We start from the raw sequence: 24,508 nt of genomic DNA, 5'->3' as shown, positions 1-24,508 counted from the left end.
AGGGGTCTGAGATGCCATGGGGCCAGCACCAGTCCTAATGCCCCACCACGCTTTGGAGGCACAGACCTGGTGGAGGTGGGCAGCCAGGGCAGAGCTGGGCAGGGTGCCTGCAGGAACCCTGGGGAGGAACGCTCTCCTAGCACTGCCCCTCATGGCAGGTCTGCAAATGGCACCCGGGACCTCACTTATTTAATTAACAGCTGGGATTTCTTTGCAAAACCAGCTGCAGTCAGGGAGTCTGAGCCCTGACAAAGACACATCCCTGGTGCTTCACAGTTCTGGCCACGGGGGGTGACCCAAGGCAATTCCTTCTTCCAGGTTGCACCCTGTAACTGTAAAAATCACTGCTCCACCTTCTGCACAAGCAGGAGGCTGAGGGCCAAGCCGGGGAGAGCCAGGGTGCTGAGACCCCCTGTCAGCAAGGAGCAAGCAGGAGCAAGGGGGTGAACATTTGGGGGCTGGTGGGGTGGGAGCTGGAGGCACACGGAGGAGACACCCTGTCTTCCACCCTGACCTCAGCCTCGAAGTGCCCAGGGACGCAGTCCTGAGCTCGAGCCTGTCTCGGCCTTCCTGTTGCCTCAAGTCGGGACGGATGTCTGACAGGGCCATGGGTAAACAGGCTGCGCCCATGCACAGCCCCATCAGAGAGCTCAAAATACCAGCAGCCCCGATGGCCATCAGGTCTCCAGGTCTCGCTCTCCACCACAGTCCCGCTGCTGTGTCCCATCGCTAACCCATTCCCCCACCAATACCAGTCACCCTTGCAGAGGGCAATCAGGGACAAGGCCAGGGACAGCAAATCCACTCACTGACTTTGCTCTGAGAGGAGCAGAGCATCTGCTGTGGATGCATTGCCCTGAGCTGTACATCAACGGCGTTTTTATGCACTTACAACACCGTTCAGCTGCGTGACCACCAGTCCCACATCCCAGCACAGCACCCACGTAGCAAAGGTCCTGGAGCAATGTGCACCCTTGCACAGCCTGTCACCCCCATCCTGGCAGTGGCAGACCCCTGCAGAGAGCTGGTGGGTTTCCCTGCCTGGGCAGGTTTCTGGGCTGGGAAGCACCCCTCACACCAGCCTGGGGACAGGCCAGCAAGGGGGCTGCAAATTTGGGACTATGGGGTGTAATCCTGAGGCATTGGACCCCTGGCACTCTCTTATCACAGGACAGAAAACATAAACTATTCCCTGCGAAAATACATTGAGGATGGGGATCTCTCATCACCCCTGACTCCCCAGGCTCCCAGGATTGGTGGGAGGCTGCCCCTCTCTGCCCACGAGCCCCTGCAAGGGGACGGGGCAGCTCCACATGGCACCGTCGGCCCCAGACGGCCGCAAGCTCCCCTCTCTCCACTCGGTGCAGAAGCACACTGTCCCAGGATGTGCTTGTCAGGAGGAGGAAAGCAGACCATAAATCACTCCAGCTGTGATGGGAGCTGGGTCCAGGCCATGACCGTGGCAGCCCCTTCTGCTCCCCTTGCCAAAGGGAACAAGCAGGGCACGGGGGTGCTGGCTGTGCTGCCGCGAGACGCAATCCGTCTGCAATGCTGCTTGTCCAGCCAGGGGGCTGGGCAGCTGCAATGTGTATTTATATCAAACAGGGGGAAGGGTTGTATTATTTAATTTTTTTTTTTGCAGTACAGCAGGAAATAGCTGGGATAGTTACATACCTGGCGAGATGGCCAAGGAACCAGGGGCCAAGAAACATAGACGATCTGGCATCACCCAGAGCATCTGTGCTGCACGCAGCTTGCAAGCATCCGGGGCTGCGTGTGTATCTGCGTGCCTGACAGGAGAGCGGTGGGTCACGGCGAGGACCCCCATGTATGGCCAGCACTTTGGGAACTGGTGGTGAGCAGCCAGCATGTGCGGGGTGTCCTGAGGTGAAGCACTGAGCTCCGTCCACCCAGAGATGAAGCATTGCTCTCCAGCTAGCTGCAAGCAAGCACACAGAGCCCAGCCACCTTCCCACCTTGGGGCAGGTTCAGACACCCCCTCACATCCCCAACACCTGGTTTATCTGCTGACCCACAGCCCAGGAAGGGACCAGGCTCCTCTGCAGCCCATGGGAACCATAGGAAAGAGGTCCAGAGCAGGAGCTGCAGAGCCCTTGTGCTTCCTCCTGTCCCAGCCAGGACACCGCTGCTCACAGCCCACTGACCCCCAGCACAGGAACGGGCATCGGGCTGGTCTCTGGTGTTGGCAGTAGTAGAGGTTGGACTAGGGGCATCCTGAGGTCTCTTCCACCCAGCTCTGCCATCATCTCTGTCCCAGAGCCAACGCACATTAAGCTCTGCTGTCCATCCCGGACACCCCGTGGTGAACCCCAGACCAGACATCCTCCTCCAAGGCCTGCCGTGCTAGCCGGAGACTCACTGCTTGCAGACCGGACCTGGTGAAGGTCACCCGGCTGTGGCACCAAGGGGTGACCACCCTGCCTCAGCCTCATGGCAGGACAGCTCCAGCGGAGAGCAGACAAGATTATGGCTCAGTCTGCAAGAGGAAGGCTGTCTCTGGCTTGGCCAAGCACATGATGTCAAGTGGGCTGCAAGAGACCAACCCTCAAAAGCAGAGATAGGGTAAACCTGGAGAGACTCTCCTAGGGCTTTGGGCACAGAAGTCTCCTCTGACACTGGTACTTCCCTGCTGCCATCTCGATCCCCAAATCCTGGTCCTACCAGCAGAGCATGCACGGTCTGCATTCAAGGGCATTGAGGATTGCTCTTTGGGAACCACATTTGCACACAGGTTATAATAGTCCCAGGTGAATCATGCTCCCTGCTGACCAGCGTGAAGCAGCATCAAAGGCACTTCCTGCACACATGTGCCTTTTCCACCTGCCTTTTCACTTGCTGCAGAAGGAGGTTCGCTGCGTTCCCCCTGCGCTGAAAGGTGGGTGCAGTGCCCCAAGGCACCGTGCACCCCTGTACATCGCCAGCAGCAGAAGTGAACAGCAGAAACTCAGGACCCACACAGGGTGACACATCCTCAAATACTTTCCCAGCTTACAGCAGCTGGCAGTTCATGGACCTCCCGAGCCAGAGCTGAGCCTTTTTATGTGATAATCCCTGGTGGATTTTTCTTCCATGAACTTGAGCTGAACCCACCCTTTGAACTCACGTGAGCTCCTACTTTACTTGTCCTCAAAGATAATCCACAGACGAGATTTCTTCAGCCAGTGTTCGAAGTGCCGTAAGACAAAAGCCCATCATCAGGCTTTTGAAAATACGGGGTTTATCCAAACACCCTTTATCCAGACTCCAACCCACCCTAGGCTGAGCTCTCAGCCCTGCCAGGAGGACATCGGCTGCACTCCCCACCCAACGCCAGAGCAGAAAAGGAAAGTAACCAACCAGCCATCCCAGAGCCAGCTGTGGTCACACCTCCCCGGACCACTGGGACCACCAGGGACCACCTTCACCTTCCCTGTAGACCCTTGAAATGGCCTGAGTGACCCTTGAGATGGCTGACTATATCAGCCATCTCCACCAGGTCATGCTGCATCTGCCCATGCACTCATGTTACCCTGTTTCTAATGATTTAATGTCGTTTCCGCTGTCTGGGCCCCTCCTTGTTCTTGAGATAATTGCAGAGATTTCCATGTTGCCAGATTCCTAGCCTCTCTCTGAACTTACTCCCTTAAAGCCGTTTCTGAAGGACCAGGCAGCTGCCCTGCGGTACCCTCCCTCACACATGCTTCCCGGGAGTTATTACGTAGCAGTTCTCAGTCTGTAGTCTTCATTTTGCTGTTCTCCCTCCTTCCTTTTCCAAGACATTAATTGCACATCCTCTTCCAGCTGCAACTGTGAGTTAGGATAGACCCGCCACTAGACTGCCTAACCAGGTCATTTGGATCAACGTGGGTTGGAGAGCATTCAGATAGGCAGCTCAAGCCAGGAAATCCGAAGATGCAATCCTCCGGCAAAATCCTCCAGAGCTGAAATCCTCCGGCAAAGGGAGGGCAAGACTCAACAGCCAGGAGTGCTTGGTTGATAACGTTTCAACTACAAGAGAACGTGTCATCGAGCTCTAGGATGGATGAACTCTCAGTCCATGGTCACCATCACCCAGACCATTGTCACCTTCTCAGCCCATTGCTCTCTGCTGGTCAACCCAGACCCAAAGCCACTTATTTCTCTATCTTCTGTGCATGCTTTCCCTGAATGTGTTACAAGGTCCATGTCTGGTGATTAGGTTCCAGTTGGAATTGGCAAAGCTCAGCTCAGGATCAGCTCAGTTCAAGAAAAAAATAATGGTTTGACCTGTTTGGCTCCACTCCCCAAGGGAACCCCACAATTCTCATTTGGGCAGGATGGGCAGGGGTGAAGCAACTGAGGGATCCTCCATCCTTCCTACCAAAGGCAAGCTGCTGGGCTCACAGCAGAGCTGGGATTCACAGACGCCCCTGCGAAAGGAAGGCCTGGGCTCCAGGAAATAATGCAAGAGCCTGAGGATAAAATAAATAGGGGCAATTGGGTGCAGCAGACCATCCTCCTTCCTGAATATCTGTACAGTTGGGTGCTGGTGGAGGGAACTACAAATTGCTTTTTAAGATTCAGATACCCAAATGCCACCTAAGTCCCGGGGTAGACAGAGCTGAGATGGTTTGACCTCACCAAATGTCCAGAAGTGCTTTAGGATCGTCAAGATGGACCTCAACAGATAAGGTCCAGACTACCCAGGGCTCACCACGCTGTCTGCTTGGACTACACCCAGCCTTACCGAAAGCACTGAGTCATCTTTTACAAGTCACAAGAAATCCTTTGTTTATTTATGGCCGCTAATCCACTCATTAATTCCTGCTCCAGTGAAAGTTTGCACCTTGAGCTGAACTTTATTGACTCCAGCTTCCGCCCCCTGGATCTCACCCAACCTGTCCCTGATGCTTCCCAGGAGGTGGCAGTCACTTCCCAGGACACACAGGCAAACCAGAGGGGACTTGACCTGGGAGTCACAGGGATGAGATCTTGGAGTCGGGCTGAGTCTCACGGGTGCAATCTGGGCAGCCAGGCTGACAGCAGGGGAGGTGGTCGGGGGGATTTGCACCCAGCCTTGGGGATGTGGTCCGCAGCCCTACCTGAAGTCCCAGGGACACGCTCTGGGATTTACACGGGGATGTGATCAATGAGTCACACTGCGTCTCGGGGCAGGAAAGGGGAGCTCCTGCGGTGTGCCTGGGGACGGACGCCGAGTCATGAGTGTGCTGTCCCACGGGGGACACTGAGTCACGGGGCTGAGGTCTGCCGAGGTGTTCACCATGCGATGGCACTGCCTGTGGGCGTGGGAGCAGGGAGGTGGCGGCGTGGCGTGCCTGCCTGTGGGAAGGGCTGCGAGGGAGGGGAAACGGGTACAGGACGTGATGGTGTGTGACAGAGCAGGCAGGGGTTGTATGGGTGGGAGCTGAGCTGAGGGAGCAGGCTCTCAAGGTGTGTTGGACCTGGCCAGGGTGGGAGGTGGAAGTCCCTGGTCAGGGGAAGAGAGCGGATGGCAATGGGGACAACGAGAGGGAGCAAGGGGGAAGGGGGAAAGTGCAGCTGGAAACATGGGGTGGGCATGGGAGTGAGAGCCATGGCAAGGACATGGTCTGTGTAGGGCTGCTCAGTGGTGAGGAGGAGGTTGAGCTCCTCCTCAGCGCGTGCTCAGGCGAGAGCTGCAGAAAGGGGGCACGTTGCGAGCAGAGCTGTTGGTGTTTGGGGACAGTGGCAAATGGGAATGTCACCAGTGTGGGAGCACCATGCCCCCACGATGTTCGGATGTGGGACTGCTGTGCCCTGGGGGTGCAGGGGGCTTGGAGCACTGGGCACTGGGGTGCAGGAGGAACAGGAGCACCATGCATTGGGGGTGCAGAAGGGGTGGGAAGGAGCACCATGCCCTGGGGTGCAGGAGGGGTGGGAGCACTGCGCATTGGGGGTGCAGAAAGGGCGCAATCACCAGGTCTTGTGGGTGCAGGTAGGATGGGGTGCAGGTGAAACATGTACAGAGGCTGGGGTTGATGTGAGAGCACTGCGGCCAGGGGATGTGCTTGGCATGGTGTGGAAGTCCTGCTGCGCGTGGGCCCTGGGGAGCAGCTGTGGTCAGAGCCCTGCAGGGTGGCAGGCCACAGCCGGGGACCATATCAGGTCCCCGGGGGCTGCGTGTGGTGTGGGAAGCGTGGCTTGCTGGCGGGAGGACAACCCTTCCCAGCCATGCGAGCAGTCATGAATCAGCTATGTGAGCTGCTCCCCCAGTCTGCCTGCCTGCTCCGCCAGTCTGATCTCCAGCCAGCTCTGCATCGTGCCGCACTGATTTATATCTCAGCCTCTTCTTGCTACCTGGTCATAAGCCATGCGGGCGTTAGGGGCCGGTGCGGATGGTTTAGTGACAGAAGCCCTGGCTGCCATCAATCACAGCAATGCTTGGATTTACGAACTGAGAAGTTGGGCGGGAGCCCAGTGATCCGGAGGGGGACTTGTGGTGCTGAGTGGTGTGTGTTAGGGGGCAAAATCCGCTTGTCCCTGGACACCAGAGGGCTGGGTTTTAGGGAAGGACTGGACAGTTCAGGGACTGATGGATTCCGGCCATGTTTGGACACTGGGAAAGGAAAACGCTGCGTCCTCCAAGCGTGCAAGCGCGGAGCCGTCCCAGCCCACGGCAGTGCTGATGTGTGACACCCCACCAGCCACCCCATCCGTCCTCTTGTCCGCCGCCTCCTCGGCCACAGCGAGATGCGCTCTCCTGCCTCTGCCTCCCCGCAGGGGCTCTCCAGGCCCCGCCTGGCTGGCACCCCATGGGGTTTTCCTGCCCTGCCCTGCTCATGGCACAACTCTGCACCATGGGACGAGCCGCAGAGCACCCCACTTCAGCAGGGCAAGTCCTGCATCGGTGGGACTCAAGTGCCCCATGGGATGTGGAGCAGAGAGCTCAGAGTACCATCAGGGTCCCTTCCCAGAGCTGTGCCGGCCTTGGGGTGCCCTGAGGATATTCACTGGCTCTGGCATCCTCCCCGCACCACCAAGGAGGACCTGGAGAAGGGAGGGGGTACGGAGATGAAACATGCAGCCCATGACCCTGACACCCTTTGGTGACAGTCACTGAGACCATGGTGACTGTCACTGGAGTACCCTGGGCCAGAAGCTGCCAAGTCCCCAGCTGGTGCCATCGAGCATCTGTCCTCCTGCCCAACCCCAGGGAACACGTCCACCCCACGGCTGGACCTAGGGGCTGGAAAACACCCAAGTGCCAGGCTCTGACCACCCGTGAGTGCGAGTATTTGGGACCAGAGAAGCATGTGCAAACCCCCGCGCAGCACGGAGCCACCCATAGAGCCCACGCAGCCCACGCAGCCCATACAGTGTGCCCTGGCCCCTGCAGAGCATCCTTCCTGCCTGTTCATCATGTGTGAAGGCTACGTGGAGAAGCTGGACTCTCAGCTGCTGATGAAGGCAGCACCACGCTGCTCTGGGGGGGTCTTTTGGCCATCGTGGTACACAGGACCTGCAGAGCCCTTGTCCCACGGGGCTGTGTGGGGCAGAGCACCTCTGGGGCAGGGTGATGCACCAGGCTCTGGTGCTGGTGTGGGGGAAGCAGAGGGGAGGCACCTGGGAGGGCTGGCAAAGTACGAGCTGGAGAGGTCGGACTGCTCCATAAACTGGAGATGGATGTGGGTGCCAAGGCAGCCCTGGCCGGGGAGCGGCTGGGCTCAGGCTGGCATGCCTGTGGCTCCTGTGAGCTCCCAGCAGCCGATGCTGGCAGGAGCCGCTCGGAGCAGGAGCAGGGCACACAGGGCCCAAACCACCATGCGGGTCCCACCAGCCTCAAGCTCTCAGCTGAGCGCTGGTGGATATCATCTCAAAGCACCTGGACCTGTCAGGGTGCCCACAAAAGCACAAGCCTCCTGCACACACCTTCCTCTGTGCTTTTGCTGGGGACCACCTGTCCATCACTAATTGATGCCACTGGGCTCATGCACAGCCACGTGGGCAACCCAGCAAGCCTCTGGGGTATGTGCAGCCATGGCACCAGGCATCCCACAGCTCCACCCTGATGGAGAGGCTTAGGGACTTCCCTCTAGCATCAGTTTGTCCAGGCAACAGCCTTAGTCCCACCCTGAGGGCCAAGGCAATGCCAGGGATGCCCTGTACTGGTCTTTGGAAATGCAAGCCCACCTGCCCGGTGCATCAACTGCCACCACGCACATTACCCAGGTGTCTGGGACCGGCTCAGATGTGGGACCTGCAGGCAGGTTAGGAGCAGATGACATTGCTAGAACTGGCAAACTGCAGCCTGGCCCCACAGAGGATCCAAGTCCAGCTCAGACCTGGTCCTTCCCATCACCTGTCCCAGCTCAGTGGCGGATTCAAGGGCAAAGGACCCATCTAAGCCGCCCTTCCACCCCTGCACCTCCCTCTTGGTGAGGGAGGGCAGGAGAGGTCATGCCAGAGGTCTGCGTGCTCCAGGTGGCCAGACGAGCCCCTGCCTCGGGGACGCGCATCCCCCCAGCCTCCCCGTTGAAGGGTGATGGGGACACCCCACCACAGCCGTTGCACTGAGCTGGCCCAGCCCCAGCTCCAGGGTCCCAGCAGGACAGGGCGATGCACCCGATGCAGCCAGCACAGCCAGGGCACAGCCAGACCCCCTGTCCCCAGGCAGGGGACAAGGACAGCACCCCAAGGAACTGCACCACGGCAGCAGGACAGCACGTGCCCCAGTGGGAGCCCTCCAATGCCAGGCCACGTGCTGGGGCAAAGTCCAGCCTCAGCACTGGCATCGGGCACAGGGAAGCTCCAACCTGCCGTAACCTGCTGCCACCCCTTGCGGTGGTCCCCACCGTCCTGCCATGCAGCCTCAGGGGACAGCTTGGGTCCTCCGATGTTGCCACCGGGTCCAGTCCAAACCCTGGCCGGCCAGCACTGGGTCCAAGCCAGCCCAAAGCTGCCGTGACGCGGGGCGCGGAGCGAAGCTGTTTGCACAGCTGTGCGCGACACAGCGGAGCGAGCCAGTCCTGGGAAGGCGATGTTTGGAAAAGCGCTGGCTAATTTGGGACTGGATCGGTGTGGGCCAAGGCTCAGGGAAGGCACGACCCCGCTGCAGCCTGGAGGGGCTGAGCGAGGGCAGCGGAGCGGGGGCGGGGATGCTGGCAGCGTACCCTGCCTCCGGTTTATCTTGTAAATGAAGGTCAGGCTCTAATTAGTGGTGGAAACCACGTTGGGAGCGTGAAGGCCGTTATTAGAGGCCCGGCCACAAAGCTGTCAGGTGCTCGCCGCAGTGCCAGGGAAGGAGGTGCAGAGCTCGGGGGCAGGGTTGGACCCGTGCCGGCAGCTGCAGAGGGGACAAAACGCTGCGTGCGGTGGCAGGAGCTGTCGCCGGGCCGCAGCCCCCCGCGGACCCCGCCCAGGAGCCGTCCGTGTGTCCTCGGCGTGGGTGGGAAGAGCCCTCCTGCCGTGGGTCTGACCCCTCGCTGCCCGCCCCGGCCCCACGCGTCCCCCCTGCCGCCCCCGAGGGACGCTCCGAGGGTGTCACCGCCGGTGACACCGGGCTGCTGCTCGCCGGGAGCCAGCGCGGCGGCCGGGGCTGAGCCCGCCGGGGTGCCGGGGGTCCCGGCGGGACGGGGCCGTGCCAGGCCGGCGGTGGCCGAGCGCGGGCGGAGGGCTCCCTCTCGAGGCCCCCGGCCAGCACTGCCCGGCCGAGGGGCAGAGCCAGCCCCCACGCGTGACCGGGGGCAGGTCCCCACGGGCCTCCCGGATCCCGAGGTGAAGCGGCCGCGACCGCGGTGGTGGCCAGGGGGACGCGGGGACAAGGGAGAAGCACCAGCAAGCTGCCAAGCTGCCGAGCAGGAGGTGACGAGGGCCACCAGCACGGCCTCGGGGCAGCCACCGGCTCCTTCAGAGCACCCTCATTTTCTTTCCGTCATTAATTAGCGGCTGGATTTGTCTGCTTTGCTCCTGGAAAAAGCCAGAAGCCAAGTGACGGGTCACAACAGTTGAGGGTGGTCCCACAAGCCAGACCTTGTCCCACATCCTCCACTATGAACACCACAGGCTGGTCTAGCAGAAGCCAAGCCTCACTCCCAACGCAGCAGACACTCACCAAGCAACGAGCGTGTGACCTCCCATGGAGAGCACCTCCAGCTGGGGCCCTTTCTCCCCAAGAGCTAACGAACGTCTCTCGTTAATCAGCTGGATAATGTACATGACAAATGCTGGGCACCTATATCAAGGGAGAAGGCATCTTACCACCTCCTTGTGCATCGTGCTGGCACTCAGTGACATTTCTTGTCCTGCTTCCCGTGAGTAAACTTGATATAGCCAAGACGTTCTACCTCCTTCACAGCCACGCTCCAGTCCCTGTCCCCAGGCTCTGCCTGCTGCTACGCACCTTGTCCATGGGCAGAATGACCGCCCCATGGGAGTGGTTGGGCAGCTGGCGATGTGGGCACGTCAGGACATGAAGGACCTGCCTTGGGTGGGTGCCCTCTTCCCCGGGGGCTGGGAGAGCCCCTCAGCATTGGGATGTCACCTTTGCAGGTGGTGGGACAGGATGGGTTCAGGTGGTGGCAGAGGAGCACGGTCACCATTGGGTGATGGGTCTGAGCGGCAGGAGAAGATGCGGGTGCAGACATGGAGGTGACATCCTGAGCGCAGCGTCAGGGCCGTGTGGGGCTGGGACGAGGGGCCGGGCAGGAGGCGACCTGTCCAGGGAGCAGTCACGGTTCCTGGGACATGCGAGGGAGGACTGACCCCTACAAGTGACAGAGCAGCAGATCTTCAGCAGCAGCGGGGCGGGACGGGGCCGGAGGACACTGCAGGGAGAGAGCGGTGGCCCTGGGGCACTTGGTTCCAGCCCACGCAGGCCACTTGGTGTCACCCCCCCGGGGCACTTGATGTCACCATCCCTGGATACTTGGTCACCCCACCAGAACACTTGGTGTCACCCCCGCGGCACACTTGGTCACCCTCCCGGGGCACTTGGTGCCACCCCTTCGGGACATTCCGTGGCCTCTTGGGGCACTTGGTCACACCCGGCCCACTTGGTCCTTCCCCCCCGCCCCCGGCGCACTTGGTCGCGCCCAGACCGCCCTTTCCCCGTAACGGAGCGGGACGGAGGCGGGGCCGGCGCGGGGCCGGCGGCCAACGGGACGCTGGGGGCCGTGTCCGGGGCGGGGCCGCGGAGCCAATGGGGCGCTGGGGTTGTGTCCGGGGCGGGGCCGCGGAGCCAATGGGGCGCTACGGGGCGGGGCCGGGGCGGGGCCGCGGCGCGGCGCGGCGGGGGATGCGGCTGCCGGCGGGGGTGCGGGAGCGGGTGGCGGCGGTGCACGGCGGGGCGGCGCTGCCCGAGCGCCTGCGGCTGTACGACGGCTGGGCCGCCCGCTACGAGCAGGTTCCGGCGCCGGGGGGGCCGGGGGGACCGGGGCCGTTCCGCTCCGCTCCCCGGTGCCGCTGACCGCCGTGTCCCCGCAGGATGTGGCGGCGCTGGAGTACCGGGCACCGCACCTGGCCGCCGCTTCGCTCGCCTTCGCCTTCCCCGCGCCGCCCGCCGGAGCGCGGCTGCTCGACGTGGCCTGCGGCACCGGGCTCGTAGCACGGGAGGTACCGGGCGGGACGGGGGACGGGGCGGGGCGGGGCGGGGAGCGGAGCTAACGGTGCCGTCTGTCCGTCTGTCCCCGTCTGTCCCCGCAGCTCCACCGCCGCGGCTTCCGCTGCCTGCACGGCGTGGACGGCAGCGCGGGGATGCTGGAGCAGGCGCGGAGCACCGGCCTCTACCGGCAGCTGCGGCCGTGCGTCCTGGGCCGGGAGCCCCTGCCCGCGCCCGCAGGTAACGGGCCGGCACCGGGGGGCGATGCTGCCCCGGAGGGTCCCCCCCGGTGATGCCACGCGTGTCCCCGCAGAGCACTACGACGCCGTGACGCTGGTGGGGGCCCTGGGCGAGGGGCAGGTGCCGAGCGCGGCCGTGCCGGAGCTGCTGCGGGTCACCAAGCCGGGTGAGGGGCGTCCCCCGCCGTCCCCTCCCCCTGGGGCCCCCGGGGTGGCAGGACGGGGACAGCGGGTCCCGGCGGACGTGGGTCCCCGGCTGGGTGCTGGCCCCGTGGCACTTGTCCCTGCTGCCAGGTACAGGCAGGGACGTGCAACGGCACCCGGGTCCCTGGCCCTGCCTGCCGGCGGGCTCGGGCAGGGGGCGGCGGCGGTGGCACTGCTGATGCGTGGCAGCCTGTGCTCAGTTGTGACGGCCTGCCCGTCCCCTGCCCATGGCCTGCCCGTCCCCTGCCCGCTGGCCTGCCAGTCCCCTGCCCATGGCCTGCCCGTCCCCTGCCCGCTGGCCTGCCCGTCCCCTGCCCATGGCCTGCCCGTCCCCTGCCCGCTGGCCTGCCAGTCCCCTGCCCGCTGGCCTGCCCGTCCCCTGCCCATGGCCTGCCCGTCCCCTGCCCGCTGGCCTGCCCGTCCCCTGCCCATGGCCTGCCTGTCCCCTGCCCGCTGGCCTGCCCGTCCCCTGCCCATGGCCTCCTGGCCTGCCTGCCCGCTGGATGACGCCCAGCAGGGTCTCACTTGCCCCCCTCCTTTCCGAGGGGATGCCGTCCCCAGCGGGGGACACCCGACGTCGGCGTCACCCGTCCCCTCTCCTGGCAGGAGGCTTCCTCTGCCTGACGACGAGGAGCAACCCCTCGAACCTGCGGTACAAGGCGGAGCTGGAGGCAGCGCTGGAGAGGCTGGAGAGGCAGGGAGCCTGGCAGAAGGTGCTGGCCCAGGAGGTGGAGCGCTGGGAGAGGGCCACCTCCGAGGAGGAGAGCACCCAGGGCACTGGCTACATCTCCGGGGTGGTCTACGTCTATCGGAAATGCCCCGTGCCCCCGCTCCAGGAGGGCTGAGAGCCGACTCGGCTCTGGGGGGGGTAACCACTTGGCCCCTTGTAAAACCCAGCCCAGCGACCCCCTCCCGGAGCAGGGCGGCTGCTGGGAGGTGACAGCATTCTTGGGGAGCATCCCCGTTCCCTTCCCTGGCTCCTTCCCCCCGAGGCCTGGGCCCTGGGGACCCTGGCTGCTCCTCAGTGTGGGGAGGGTCTCCTGGTTTCACCGGAGTCTCCTGGGAACCAGCTGTAGCTCTGACATTTGGGTACTGTCCCCGACACTTCTGTCGTCACCATGACGTCTTGCAGACCCACCTGGCTGTTCAGAGCCATCTCCTGTCCAGGATGTCTTCTCCCCACCATGCCCACCTCTCAGCCCTCATGGTCAGAATCTGGATCCTTCTTCCTTTTCCTCACCCCAGACCCCCATGATCTTTACCTGGGGGCTGTTGGAGGTGGGTCCCCATCGCCACATCCTATGGTTCCCCCTCCTTATCCTCCCCAGGAGCCCTCCCAAGTGGCCATGGTCAAAATCTAGATCCATTTTTGTCTTCCCCACCCCAGACCCCCATGGTAAAGACCCCATTGCCACATCCTGCGGTCCCCCATCCTCGTCCTCCCCAGGAGTTAACCCAGCTGCACCCTGAGGTGCAGGAGACCCCCACATCCAAACCAGGAGCAGCTGTGCCAACATGACACCCAGCCAGAGGACCCATCCAAGCACCACATCGGCCTTTCATCGCGCAACAGCTGTTAAGTCTCTCATTTTCCTACAGCTTTGTAGTTAATGGTCTGGGTGGGAAATGAAGCTGGAAGGGACTTCAGGAGCCCGTGGCCACTCCCCACCCAGGAGCCGTCCGGCATTGCCTGCCCAGCCTGTTCCCCAAGCCCCTTGCCACACTGCCTCCACTCTTCCTCCTCCACTGCTCCCTTGGGAAATTTTTTACCCAAATCTCTTGCTGGGATATTTCCTTTTTTCCTTTTATCTTCCCCCAGACCTGTTCCTGCTCATCCTGTTCTGTGGCCCTGGGGAACAGGTTGCTTCCTTCCCCTCAGGAGCTCTTCCCTGGCGGGAGGCGGTGGCTGTGTCTGTCCCCGTCCCCCACCTGGGGTATCCCACATCTCCCACACTAGCCCTCCCCGTGGCCCTTGTCACCCCTCCACATTGCCCCCCCCAGGTCTTGGGGTCCCTGCGCCCATCGTGGGTATCTATCTGCCCTGCTCCCCTCTCCCTCATTTGTCCCCAGCATCGTTCCCTGGGCAGCTGGGGGTCATGGCTGTCCCCATCCCTGCACTTGGCTGTTGAATAAACCCCGTGCCTCCGCTGCCTGCCTGCCATGCGTTGTTCCTGGAGCAGTGGGGCTGCGACCCTCTGGGGTGGGCAGGGGAGGGCAGCCAGGAGCCGGGGAGGGGGGATTTGACCATTCTCTGGGGTCCCCTCCCAGACCGTGGGGGCTCAAAGGACCGAGCTCTGGGAGCCTGCTGTCCCCCCATGCCCCTCTTGGCTCTCAGCACCCTGCCTCAGTTTCCCTGCTGGGGGATGTGCAGGGACCACCCTGGCTGGCTACTGCTGCATCCTCATGGGGACATGGGGACATGCCAGGCGCTGGGGCAGCAGCCCCCGAGCTGGCAGAAGGCTGGCAGGGCGTAACACCCATAGGACACGTCGCTATCCTCCCCCCACCGCGCCGCTTTGCAATGAGCCGAGGCAGCTTCGGTGGCACCAAGATGTTTATAGTCCATGCGAGCGCAGCCCCAGCGCACCGGGGAAGGGCACACGTGGGAGGACCGTGCCGGGGGTGCAGCCAGCGTGGGGATGGGCAGGAGGAGGCAGCGCGTGGGCAGGGGGGTGGCACGTGGAGGCAGGATGGGGACGGTGGTGCTCTCCCTTGGGCTGGCACCCGGGCGTGGTGGGTCACACGTAGTCTTTCATAGGGTAGCCCATCGGGCTGCAGGTTTTCACCGCTCTGTACTTCTTGGGGTAAGGGTCCTGCTGGGACGGGGGTCCCGAGCAGCACAGGATGCCCCCACCAAAAAGCTGGAGGGCACTGGAGGCCCAGCCGATGTAGAGGGCAGCCCCCAGCTCTCTCTTGAGGGCCTCGGGCACCATGGGGTTGTAGAAGTTGCTGACAATGCTGTTAGCAGACCAGGAGACGGGGATGAGCAGCATGATGCTGGCCAGGACGAAGATGGCACCTGCCACAATGGAGATCCTGGTCTTGGTGCTCTTGTCATCCACGCAGCGGGTGCAGTCCGCACCCGAGATGGCGGTGAGGAAGGCAAAGAAGGCCACGAAGATGGAGGTGACCACCAAGGCACGAGCCGCTTGCAGGTCGGAGGTGAGCTCCAGCAGGGAGTCGTAGACTTTGCACTGCATCTGCCCCGTGCTTTCGTACACGCAGTTCATCCACAGCCCTTCCCAGAAGACCTGGGCCACCACGATGTTGGAGCCGATGAAGGCTGTCACCTTCCACATGGGCAGCGCACAGGTGAGGATGGAGCCCAGCCAGCCCAGCACAGCCAGCATCAGCCCACTCAGCTGCATCGTCATCGTCGCCATCGACAGCACCTGCGGGGACAGGGCACAGCCATCATGGACACGGCCCCGAGCCAGGGGGCTTTCTGCGGAGCAAGGACTTCATGCTGGGTGTGTCCTGTTCCCCATCTGGGTGGGAACGGCTGCAGACCAGCATGGGGACATGTGTGGCATGGGGCATTGCTGCAGGTCAACATGGGGACACGTGTGGCACTGAGCACCCAGGTCCCGAGGAGGCCGAGGTGCAGGACCCCCCATGTGTCATGTTAGCCTCTACAATGTCCCCACGGCACAGGGCAGTCCTCTGCCATCGCCCCATCCCAGCTGGGCCATGCACATGGCAAGTGTTAGGGAGGGGACAGCTTTTGGGGAGCAGGACGAGGGGCTCGCTGTGCCCATCCCAGCATGCTCCAAAGCACAGACACCCCCCCCACGCTCACCCCACGTCCTGCCGTGGCAGCCACCCCACAGCGCCCACCCCATGTCCTCCTCCATTGCTGGTGCTTCAGCCTCCTTGCCCTCTCTGGCCACGAGCATCGCGCCAGGGGAGCACGGGCAGGTGAGGCAGCCCCCACCCTCACCGCGGCACCATCTGCTCCCCGTTCAAGGGCAGGTTTTGCTTTGCCCATGGCAGCCGCGCTGCCGTGCCCTTTGGACCCGGGATTTCCTCTCTGGGGTGCTGGAAATGGGTCAGAGCTCAGGTCTGCCTCCAATCCCGGCTGCGGGGCTCAGCACTTTCAGCGATACCCGCTCTCCCTTCGCACCAGGAGCAGCACCGAGAGGGCAAACCCTGGCGAGGGGCTACGGAGCCTGGGGTGACTGCAAGCATCACCCCTGTAAGGGGGTGGCCGGTACAAGGGCACATGCCGGATACACCGACGGCTCCACCACTGTCACACATGGCCGCTGTGGCCCTGGGCTCAGCCCAAATCGCTGCTCAGCCCCATGCAGAGCAGGAACCCCGTACCGCCATGGGGCAGAGTGCACCTATGGGTGCTTGCACCCCCACTTGGCAGCTGGGACCAGCTGAGTTTTTATGAGCCCTGAGCGACAGCAGAGTATCGGCTGTGCCCGGCACACCCTGCGGCACTTGCAGAAGGTTTTGCCATGGTTTATCTGGTCCCGGTTTCGGTTTCTCCGGCCCATCCTCCCCCATTGCGTCCCTACTCCTTCCCCAGCACCCTTCATCCCTTGGCATCCTGATGGATGCCAGGTACTGGGACTTTGCCTCCCCTGGTCCACAGAAGCCCCTTGGGGCCAAAAATAAAGTCCATCTCTCCCAGAGAAAGGGAGACCAGCCTCACAGGAGGTCAAGGAGCCAGGACGATGGGAAGCCATCCCAGGGACCCTTTCCCAGCCAGTGGAACCTGGACCCAAAACAGGGCGCAAGACTGCCCACAGAGGGGACGAGCGGTGGCCCCACAGATCCTGGCAGGGATGCCCACCGGTACATCGCACTCACATTTCCACCCGGCCACCAGCACCATGGGGCCGCGGGAGCGTTTTCCAACATTCCCACTCCCAACAAAGGGATGGGGGAGCTGGGAGCCCTCAAGCCCCCATGCCCAGATGAGACACCCACAGCCTCACGTTTGCCAGGCAGCCAGCATCACCTGTCGTCCCCACGCGCCCCGAGGCACAAGGGAAGGACGTTCCCAAGCTGGTGTAGTGCCGGCTGCACCCTGGTGCAGCTCGCCATGCCGGAAGCGAGATAGGCAAAACACCCAGTGTTGCCCACGCCGGCCCTGGGGTGCTCCCAGCCGGGGCTGTTGGGTGACCCTGGGGCCAGCACGCCCCGACCCACCCTCGCCAGCGCCTGTCACATTCTTCCTGCTCAGGTGGGAAGATTGTGCCTGGGCAGGGCGGGGCAGCCCCCATGCTGCGTCTGGTGCCGCCGAGGCATCGTGCCACGGAGGCAACCGTTGTCACCCCCTGGGGAGCAGGGGCCCAGGGTGGCCCGGGGAGGGGAGTGGTGGGTGATGCCAGGGCTGGAGCGGGGGTCAGGGGGCAGCTGGGATCACGGGAGGCTCTGGAGAACAGATCTGGGGGACCTCAGGGGAACGGGGGTCTGCGGCACAGGAGCACCGGGCTGTCCCACCACTGAGGCGGGTGTTGGAGAGGGTAAAGAAAACGAAGCACAGCAGGGTCTGAGCAGCTGCCATTTAATGTGGGAGGGCTGCGACGTGGGGACGGACGGCAGCACAGCCAGGGGGGCACTGCGAGCCACCCCCTCCTGCCCCCGGCCCGGGGACCCTGCTCAGGGGATGCCGAGGGGGTCCATGGGGCTGGGTGCACCCCACGGGACGGGGTCGGGTCCGGGAGTCACCCCCTCCGTGCGGGTGCACAGCCCCGCTTTGCTGCAGCCTCCCCAACCGGTTTTCCCAGCCTGGCCGCTGCCTTCCCACTCTCAGGATAATGATGCCCCCGCCCCGGGGAGCTGCCACGAGAAATCGCACGTCTGTACAGCCACTCCGAGCCCCGAAAGTAGGTCACAGTCAAAATTCAGGGTACAGGCAGGCGAGAGCCCCTGCCACCCCTCGAGACCCTGCTGGGATTTGCAGAGCCACCACATCCCCATGACTGCGTCCCCATGACCGCGTCCCCATGACCGCATGGGACAGGTTTGCTGTCCCCACCGGCGCCGCCGCCCACCCTCAAGGGACGCATCCTGGGGGGGTTTTACAGGGCGAGAGCCCTGTGCCACCCGTGGGACGGGGCCCCGGGAGCGCTGGGAGCTGTGTCACCGCGTGGCACACCCCGATACCGGGAGCCAGGAGATGCTCCGGGCAGGAGGGAAGCGGGTGGTGTCTCAGAGAAGATGCCATGGCTGGGTGCTCCAGGGGGAGCGGGACCCCTGCCGGGGGGGCAGGCAGGACAGGATCTCCCTGTTCCCCGTCTCAACTGAGATTAAAGAACCAGCTTCAATCCCCTGGTGAACAAAGGCAGCTCTGTCTGCCCTCCCTCGCACCGCCCTGGCACCCGGCCCTCCCCGCTCCGGCGCCCAGCCAGCCCCCAGCCCGGACAGGGGGGTTCCACGGGCCAGGGGCACCCCAGGAGGTCCTGGCTCCCCGGTGAGGCTGGGGGGGTCCAGGCAGGTGCAGCAGCTCCTAGACGTAGTTGCTTGCTGGCAGCGAGCGAGCGGCCGTGAACTTGGCGGAGTAGGGCTTCTCGCCCCGGGGGGGGCAGGTGCAGCAGAGGATCCCCCCCCCCAGCAGCAGGAGCGCGGAGGCCGCCCAGCCCACGTAGAGGGACGACCCCAGGTCCCGCTTCTGGGATTCGGTGACCAACGGGTTGTAGAAGTCCCGGATGATGGTGTTGGCCGACCAGGAGACGGGGATGAGCATGAGGACGCCGGCGACGATGAAAATGACGCCGGAGAGGATCATGACCTTGGCTTTGGCGGTGTCATCCTCCACGCAGTTGGTGCATTTGCCGCCAGCGACAGCGAGCAGAGTGCCCAGGATGGCCAAGATGATGGCCACCACCACCATGGCGCGGGCGGCTTGCAGGTCCTGCGGCAGGGCCAGCATGGAGTCGTAGACCTTGCACTGCATCTGCCCCGTGCTCTGCACCACGCAGTTCATCCACAGCCCTTCCCAGATGATCTGGACCACCACGATGTTGCTGCCCATGAAGGCCGTCTCCCGCCACATGGGCAACGCACAGCAGAGGATGGAGGCCAACCAGCCGATGACGGAGAGGGCAATGCCCAGCACCTGCAGCCCCATGGAGGCCATCGCTCGCTGCCTGCACCCCTGCCCGCCTCCCGCAGCGCAGTGCCGGCTGCCGGGACCATGGCAGGCGTTATATGCCTTTGCTGAGGGAGGAGCACCGGCCGCCGCCGTCCTGCCGCCGGCACCGGCACCGGACGGAGGGGTAAAACCAGTTTCCCGGGATTCCTCCACTTGCATTTCTCCCTGCAGCGATGACACTTAATATCCCGGCTGCTCCCACGGAGGAGGACACAGGGGACCCAGGCCACCCAGGCGCGGGAGTGTGTCCCACTGCTGCCTGTGGGCAGGCAGGAGATGCCAAGGGCAGCCTCCGGGGCTCAGCCTGGGATGCTGAAAGGGAAGAGTCGGTGCCCAGGCATCAGGATGTCTCTGCCGTCGATGCCAGCACCTCCTGCTCCATCACCCTGATGGGGTCCCTCCATGGTTTCATGCCTCAGTTCCCCCCCAGCTCGTGGGGCAGCTGTTCCGGCAGCAGTCCAGCCTCTGGCCCCCTGCGGCCCTGTACCAGGGGAGCAGCACGCTGTCCCTGCCCTGCTGCCGGGCTCCATGCCCAGCGGGACACAAGCGGCTCTTGTTTGTTCCTTGGCGTCCGTACCAGCTCTTCCCAGCCTTCCATTAGGCCTGGGGCGGGAGGTGTCACCGCCCAGACCCACAAACCGGTTGGAGCGGCTGCCGGCTCCCTGTGGAGGAGAGACAGTGCTGCCCGGGGCGAGGGTGGGGCAGACCCCAAAACCCACCCCACCTTGTGCTCCACTGCCAAGCCAGCATTCACACAGCAGCCCTCGGTCCCAGCCCTGCCGACGTCCTGCTGCCTGTGCTGCCTGCGCTGCCGGGCAGGTTCGGTGGGTCGGGGCTGTGGGGGGCTGAGGTGGCCTCGAGGTGTCCCAGTGCCGCCGCTGCCCCCGTGGGGACCAGGGTGCCAGGCGCAGGCAGGGCAGCGGGGCCAGCAGGGCCACGTCGCGCTGGCAGCTTTTTGGCACAACTGGCCGTACCCGCTGGCCAGGCTGTGCCGATACCAATGCCGATGCCGATGCTGATGCCGATGCTTTGGGTGCTGCTTGACCTCCCCTCCTTTAATCCACAAGCCCCCCGCACACATCCTGTCCCCGCTCCCTCCATAGTCCCTCCAGCATCCGCGCAGGCGCAGCACAAGGCCAGACAGACCGCAAGGACAGACAGACGGACACTGCACTGTTCCCCCACCCCAGCTTAATCCCAGGCCTCTGGAAAAGATAACAGGGCCTGAGATAATCTTAGTTTTTTCAGACACTGGGGTTACCAATACGATCCAATCACTTGTGCTAATCTTTTGGCGCGACGGGCTATAGAGCTGTCGCTGCCCACACCAGGACGTCCCCGGGCAGCGCGCCCTGACCCGGTGGGATGAGCCATGAGGATGCCCGCGGCACCTGGGCTGGGGATGCCAGTGCCCGGCGCGGCAGGAGCAGGCAGGGCAGAGCCCAGGCACTCGGGGATTCGGGTCCTGCTGCAGACCCTGACCCACGGGGACAAGACAGGGTCCTGCCTGCCTGACCTATGCCAGAGGAGCCACCCAGGTGCCCAGCCACGCTGGGATGCTCCGTCTGTCCATCTGTCTGTCCTGTTGGAGTGCCCACATTGCTCGCGTAGCAGTGTGCCCACCCCAGGGCCGGAGCCTCGTGGTCAAGGGCTCCCTTTAATCTGTGGGGCTCCAGAGCATCTCCGTCGGGGCCGGACTCTGCCTGAGGCTGAGCGTGGCTTTCACGTCCCAGCCAGCTGCTGTAACCACCAAATTATTTGGGGCTGGAGAGAGGCACGCGCCCACGTGTGTGCGCACCTTGCATGGGCCGTGTCCCCACAGGCACATGAGGACATGCCTCCAGCTGGGGACAAATGGCAAGGTGGGGACAGGGACTCCTCCATGCATGAAGCATCAAACGCCCGAGCCGCTCACGCTCCCCCTTGGAGCCAGAGCAGGCGCCAGCACGGCCCTCCGACAGCCAATTACTGTAATTAAAGCTGGAACGTGACATATATTCAAACTGGCAGCTGCCACTCAGAAACAGCCCTTGTGCCCTTCCCCACGTCCCTCAGCAGTGCACTGACAGCCCACACAGCCAGCCCCATGTCCCCGGCACTGCTGGCCAGCAGGACATATGGACACGGGCTCAGCAGCGAGCGGAGGAGCAACGCTGACCCTTGGGACGGCACCCTGTCCCCAACGCGCGCTCAGCCAGAGGATGCTGGTGCAGCACGGGTGGGACTGCGGCACTGCCGAGCACCTCGGCACGTGCCATTCGGGGCCATCACCACATGGACGCCAGCCCCACAGCCCCATCCCAGTTGCCCACAGCCAGGTGCATCCCACAGGACCTCAGCCCCGGCTTTGTCCCTCTGCCACCAGTAAAGGGACATGGCGCAGGGACATGCTGTGATGGGACCACAGCCCACCTGCTCAGCAGGGAGCTCCTCCACGCCAAAATGGGGTGCTCGCCCCATCCCGAGCCTTCACCACCCAGCACCTGCCCCAGCACCCAGCTGGGTGTGGGTGCCCTGCCCCAAATCCATTGGGATTTCCAGGACGGGGGGACCTGAGGTCCCGTCCCTGCCCTGACAGCACACCAACGGGGTCGGTGAAGGCAGAGCTCCTGTCCCGGCACATCGGCCACCAGCCCTTTGTGGCTCAGGAAACACCCTCTGCCGATCATCCCTGCTTCATCAGGATGGGGACGTGCCACAGCCCCACAGCCGGGCAGCGAGGCCATCCCCGGGCGGGGAGGCGGCATTGAACCCGGTGTCACCGCGATGCCAGCCACTGCCAGGTGCACGGAGGAGGCTGCGCCGCCCTGACCTTGCACAGGGCAGAGGACACCCCACGGGGAGAGGGCTCAGGCCATGAACCCTCCACCAAAGGGCTCGGGGACATCCCCACCTGGGACACGGGTGACATTCCCACCTCACGCACACACCCAGCGCTGCTGAGCCCAGCGCCCCTCATCCCCCTGCGCCCGTGCATGAACTCGCCGCCCCGGCTACCTCAAGGTCCTGAAAAGGCGGGCGAGACTTGCCAGCAAGTGGTGATCTGCCGGGATCTCCGGCTTCACATCCACCAAGCGATGCACGGCTGCCAGCCCTCCCGCTCAGCCGGCGCGGAGCTGGGCAGCCTCTCCCTGCCGGTGACCGGGGATTAGTTACTGGCAGGCCGGAGACTGAATGTTCCCAAAAAAAGTCCTTGCCCAACATAAACCCCCCCCAACCGGCTCAAATATGCAGAGTCAGGTTGTTTTCCGCTATGGGAAAGCAAAGTCTTATCAGCTCAGCAGGAGAGGAGCTGTGCGCAGGGAGCTGCGGGGTCCCCGGGGGGACGCAGCCGCCGTGCAGCAAGAGCTGCTGCAAGAAACGGCACCTTAGGCTTGAAGTCGCTCCGAAAATAAAAGCCCTGCCCAATCTGCTGAGCAACAAGTGGTGCTGAACGGGGAAAATATGCTCAAGTGCTACTGAGGTGGTTGTCGAAGGGATGGGGGAGATGACAGCCACGGCTCAGGAAGGGGGATGCGGGCGGTGCAATGGAGGGTCCCCCCACGGGCAATGCTTGGAGGAAGCGGAATGTCCCCCGGGAAGCGGAAAGCCCCGGGGAAGCCGATCTGAAGCCGTCGGGGTGGGGATGCCCCGGCCATGCTGAGATTTTGGGCGACCCGGCATCCCCCGGGCGAGCTGCCAGCCCCCTGCCAGGTCCCACGGGACCGTGCCCCCCGCCATCCCCAGCTCCCCGTGTGCCGGCCGGGCGCCGGCGCTGCCGGCAGCTTCATCCCCGCCCCGCCGGCAGACAGAGCTACCATTGATGCTCGGAGCCGCCTTACCTGCTCTCCGCCGCCGCCGAAGGGGCTTCAACAATGGGCTGCCTGTGTGCCCTGGCCGGGGCAGAGCCAGCAGCCCCACGCCTGAAATATAAGCAGCCGAGGCAGCATTTACCGCCCCGGCCCAGCTCCCCCGGGGGGGGAACGCGCCGTCACTCCCGAGACCGCAGGGGAGAGGGAACACCCCAAACCCTGTGCCGGCTGCCGGCCGCACGTGAGCGGGACGCGGCCCTGTGGCACCTGAGGCAGTTTCTGCTGTCACCTCCTGCTCACCCCCGGGGTGCTGGGTACCTGGTGGGGACGGGGGGATGCCTGCGGTGGGTGCCCCCCCCGCCAGCGCAGGTGTCCTTCCTGCAGCGTGGGTCACCAAACCGGCGATGCTCCCATGACCTTTGGGTCTGACCTTCGTTCAGGGTCACCATGTCACCGGTGGCTCCACGCGGCCACCCCGCCTTGTCCCCATCCCGGAGGACCTGCTGCGGGTGATACTCCCCATCCCTTCCCAGATGCGGGGACAGAGCAGAGGGGCTTCACCAGGGTGGGGGACGCAGCAGCAGGAGGGATGGGGATGCTCCCAGGACCCCTGCAGGGATGCTGGCCCCGCTCGGCTGTTTTCGGTAAACACCAGCAAGCCGGTTTGCTCGCCACAAGAATGCATCCTGAAGCATGCCGCAGCGGCCAGCACCCCGAAACCCCGGTGATTTGCCCCTTCCTCCATCGTGAGTCAGGCGGCGGCGGCTGCCCCAGGCCGGCACGGCCCCACACGCAGCCTGTACTTTGGACAATTTGGGATGATGAAGTGGGGACGTGGCGCGTGGGGCTCTGATTGCAGGGTCAGGGGCTGCGGTGCTTCGCCCGCCCCGTCCCACCCCATCCCTGCCCCAGTAGCCCCTACCCCAGGGGTATCCCCACTGCCCCATACACCCGCCTGGGGTATCCCCCCCTTTCCCTGCCCCACATCCCTACGCAGGGGTATTCCCCCCTACCCCACACCCCTGCCTGGGGTATCCCCATTGCCCCACACACCTGCTTGGGGTACCCCCCCCTGCCCCATGCCCCTGCATGGAGTATCCCCATTGCCCCACACCCCTGCCTGTGGCATAACCCTGCCCCTACCCCTGCCCCACAGCCCTGCCTGGGGTACCCCCCTGCCCCACAGCCCCTGCAGCCCTGTGTGTCTCTGCAGCTGTGGGTGCACGTGCCGGTGTATCTGCAGGCATGTGTGCGCCATGGGGTGTGCGTGTGTGCACCCGTACCGCCGTCATGTGCCTGTTCACCTGTGTCTGTGTACTTGTGTCTGTCTGTCTGTTTGTCTGCGTGTGCAGCTGCGTGTCTGGGTGTCCCTGCCGGAAGAGGGTGTGTGGGGTGTGCGTGTGTGCACCCGTACCGCCGTCATGTGCCTGTTCACCTGTGTCTGTGTACTTGTGTCTGTCTGTCTGCGTGTGCAGCTGCGTGTCCGGGTGTCCCTGCCGGCAGAGGGTGTGTGTGGATGTGTAGGTGTGTGTGCATCTGTGCGCCTATGCGCACCCGCACCCCGGGACCGCTGGCACAGCCCTGCCTGATGAGTGTGCTGCCAGCACCC

General features: G+C 63.8%; 3 protein-coding genes across 4 annotated transcripts; 1 reads left to right on the top strand and 2 right to left on the bottom strand.

Moving 5' to 3' along the window:
- The first annotated feature begins 11,238 nt into the window (after window positions 1-11,238).
- On the top strand, window positions 11,239-14,139 carry METTL27 (methyltransferase like 27). 2 transcript variants are annotated; one of them, XR_012045486.1, is made up of 6 exons: window positions 11,239-11,359; window positions 11,440-11,568; window positions 11,659-11,794; window positions 11,868-11,960; window positions 12,604-13,275; window positions 13,385-14,139. XR_012045486.1 is itself a non-coding variant. In XM_072882026.1 (5 exons), exons 1-5 carry the CDS (start codon window positions 11,252-11,254, stop codon window positions 12,840-12,842), a joined length of 705 nt encoding a protein of 234 aa, XP_072738127.1. In that variant the 5' UTR covers window positions 11,239-11,251; the 3' UTR covers window positions 12,843-14,139. The 2 variants fall into 2 exon arrangements, 1 of the variants encoding a protein (XP_072738127.1); XM_072882026.1 differs by having other exon boundaries at window positions 12,604-14,139.
- A 596-nt stretch (window positions 14,140-14,735) lies between these two features.
- LOC140660834 (claudin-4-like) lies at window positions 14,736-15,380 on the bottom strand. The gene has a single exon (XM_072882096.1). The coding sequence runs from the start codon at window positions 15,378-15,380 to the stop codon at window positions 14,736-14,738; it is 645 nt and encodes a 214-aa protein (XP_072738197.1).
- A 3,083-nt stretch (window positions 15,381-18,463) lies between these two features.
- On the bottom strand, window positions 18,464-19,093 carry LOC140660822 (claudin-4-like). Its single transcript, XM_072882056.1, has one exon. It carries the CDS (start codon window positions 19,091-19,093, stop codon window positions 18,464-18,466), a length of 630 nt encoding a protein of 209 aa, XP_072738157.1.
- Between the last annotated feature and the right edge of the window lie 5,415 nt (window positions 19,094-24,508).

The sequence above is a fragment of the Ciconia boyciana genome, chromosome 17 (genome assembly GCF_034638445.1).
Source record: "Ciconia boyciana chromosome 17, ASM3463844v1, whole genome shotgun sequence".
Lineage (NCBI taxonomy): Eukaryota > Metazoa > Chordata > Aves > Ciconiiformes > Ciconiidae > Ciconia > Ciconia boyciana.
Note: the sequence above shows the minus strand (reverse complement) of the source record. Positions and strands in the feature narration are given on the sequence as shown.

Excerpts from the sequence above, each read along its gene's own strand:
- METTL27 (XM_072882026.1), top strand. The coding sequence starts at position 11,252 with ATGCGGCTGCCGGCGGGGGTGCGGGAGCGGGTGGCGGCGGTGCACGGC. Across the intron at positions 11,360-11,439 it reads GGGCCGCCCGCTACGAGCAG|GATGTGGCGGCGCTGGAGTA; the intron begins GTTCCGGCGCCG and ends GTGTCCCCGCAG. Across the intron at positions 11,795-11,867 it reads GCCCCTGCCCGCGCCCGCAG|AGCACTACGACGCCGTGACG; the intron begins GTAACGGGCCGG and ends GTGTCCCCGCAG.
- LOC140660834 (XM_072882096.1), bottom strand. The coding sequence starts at position 15,380 with ATGGCGACGATGACGATGCAGCTGAGTGGGCTGATGCTGGCTGTGCTG.
- LOC140660822 (XM_072882056.1), bottom strand. The coding sequence starts at position 19,093 with ATGGCCTCCATGGGGCTGCAGGTGCTGGGCATTGCCCTCTCCGTCATC.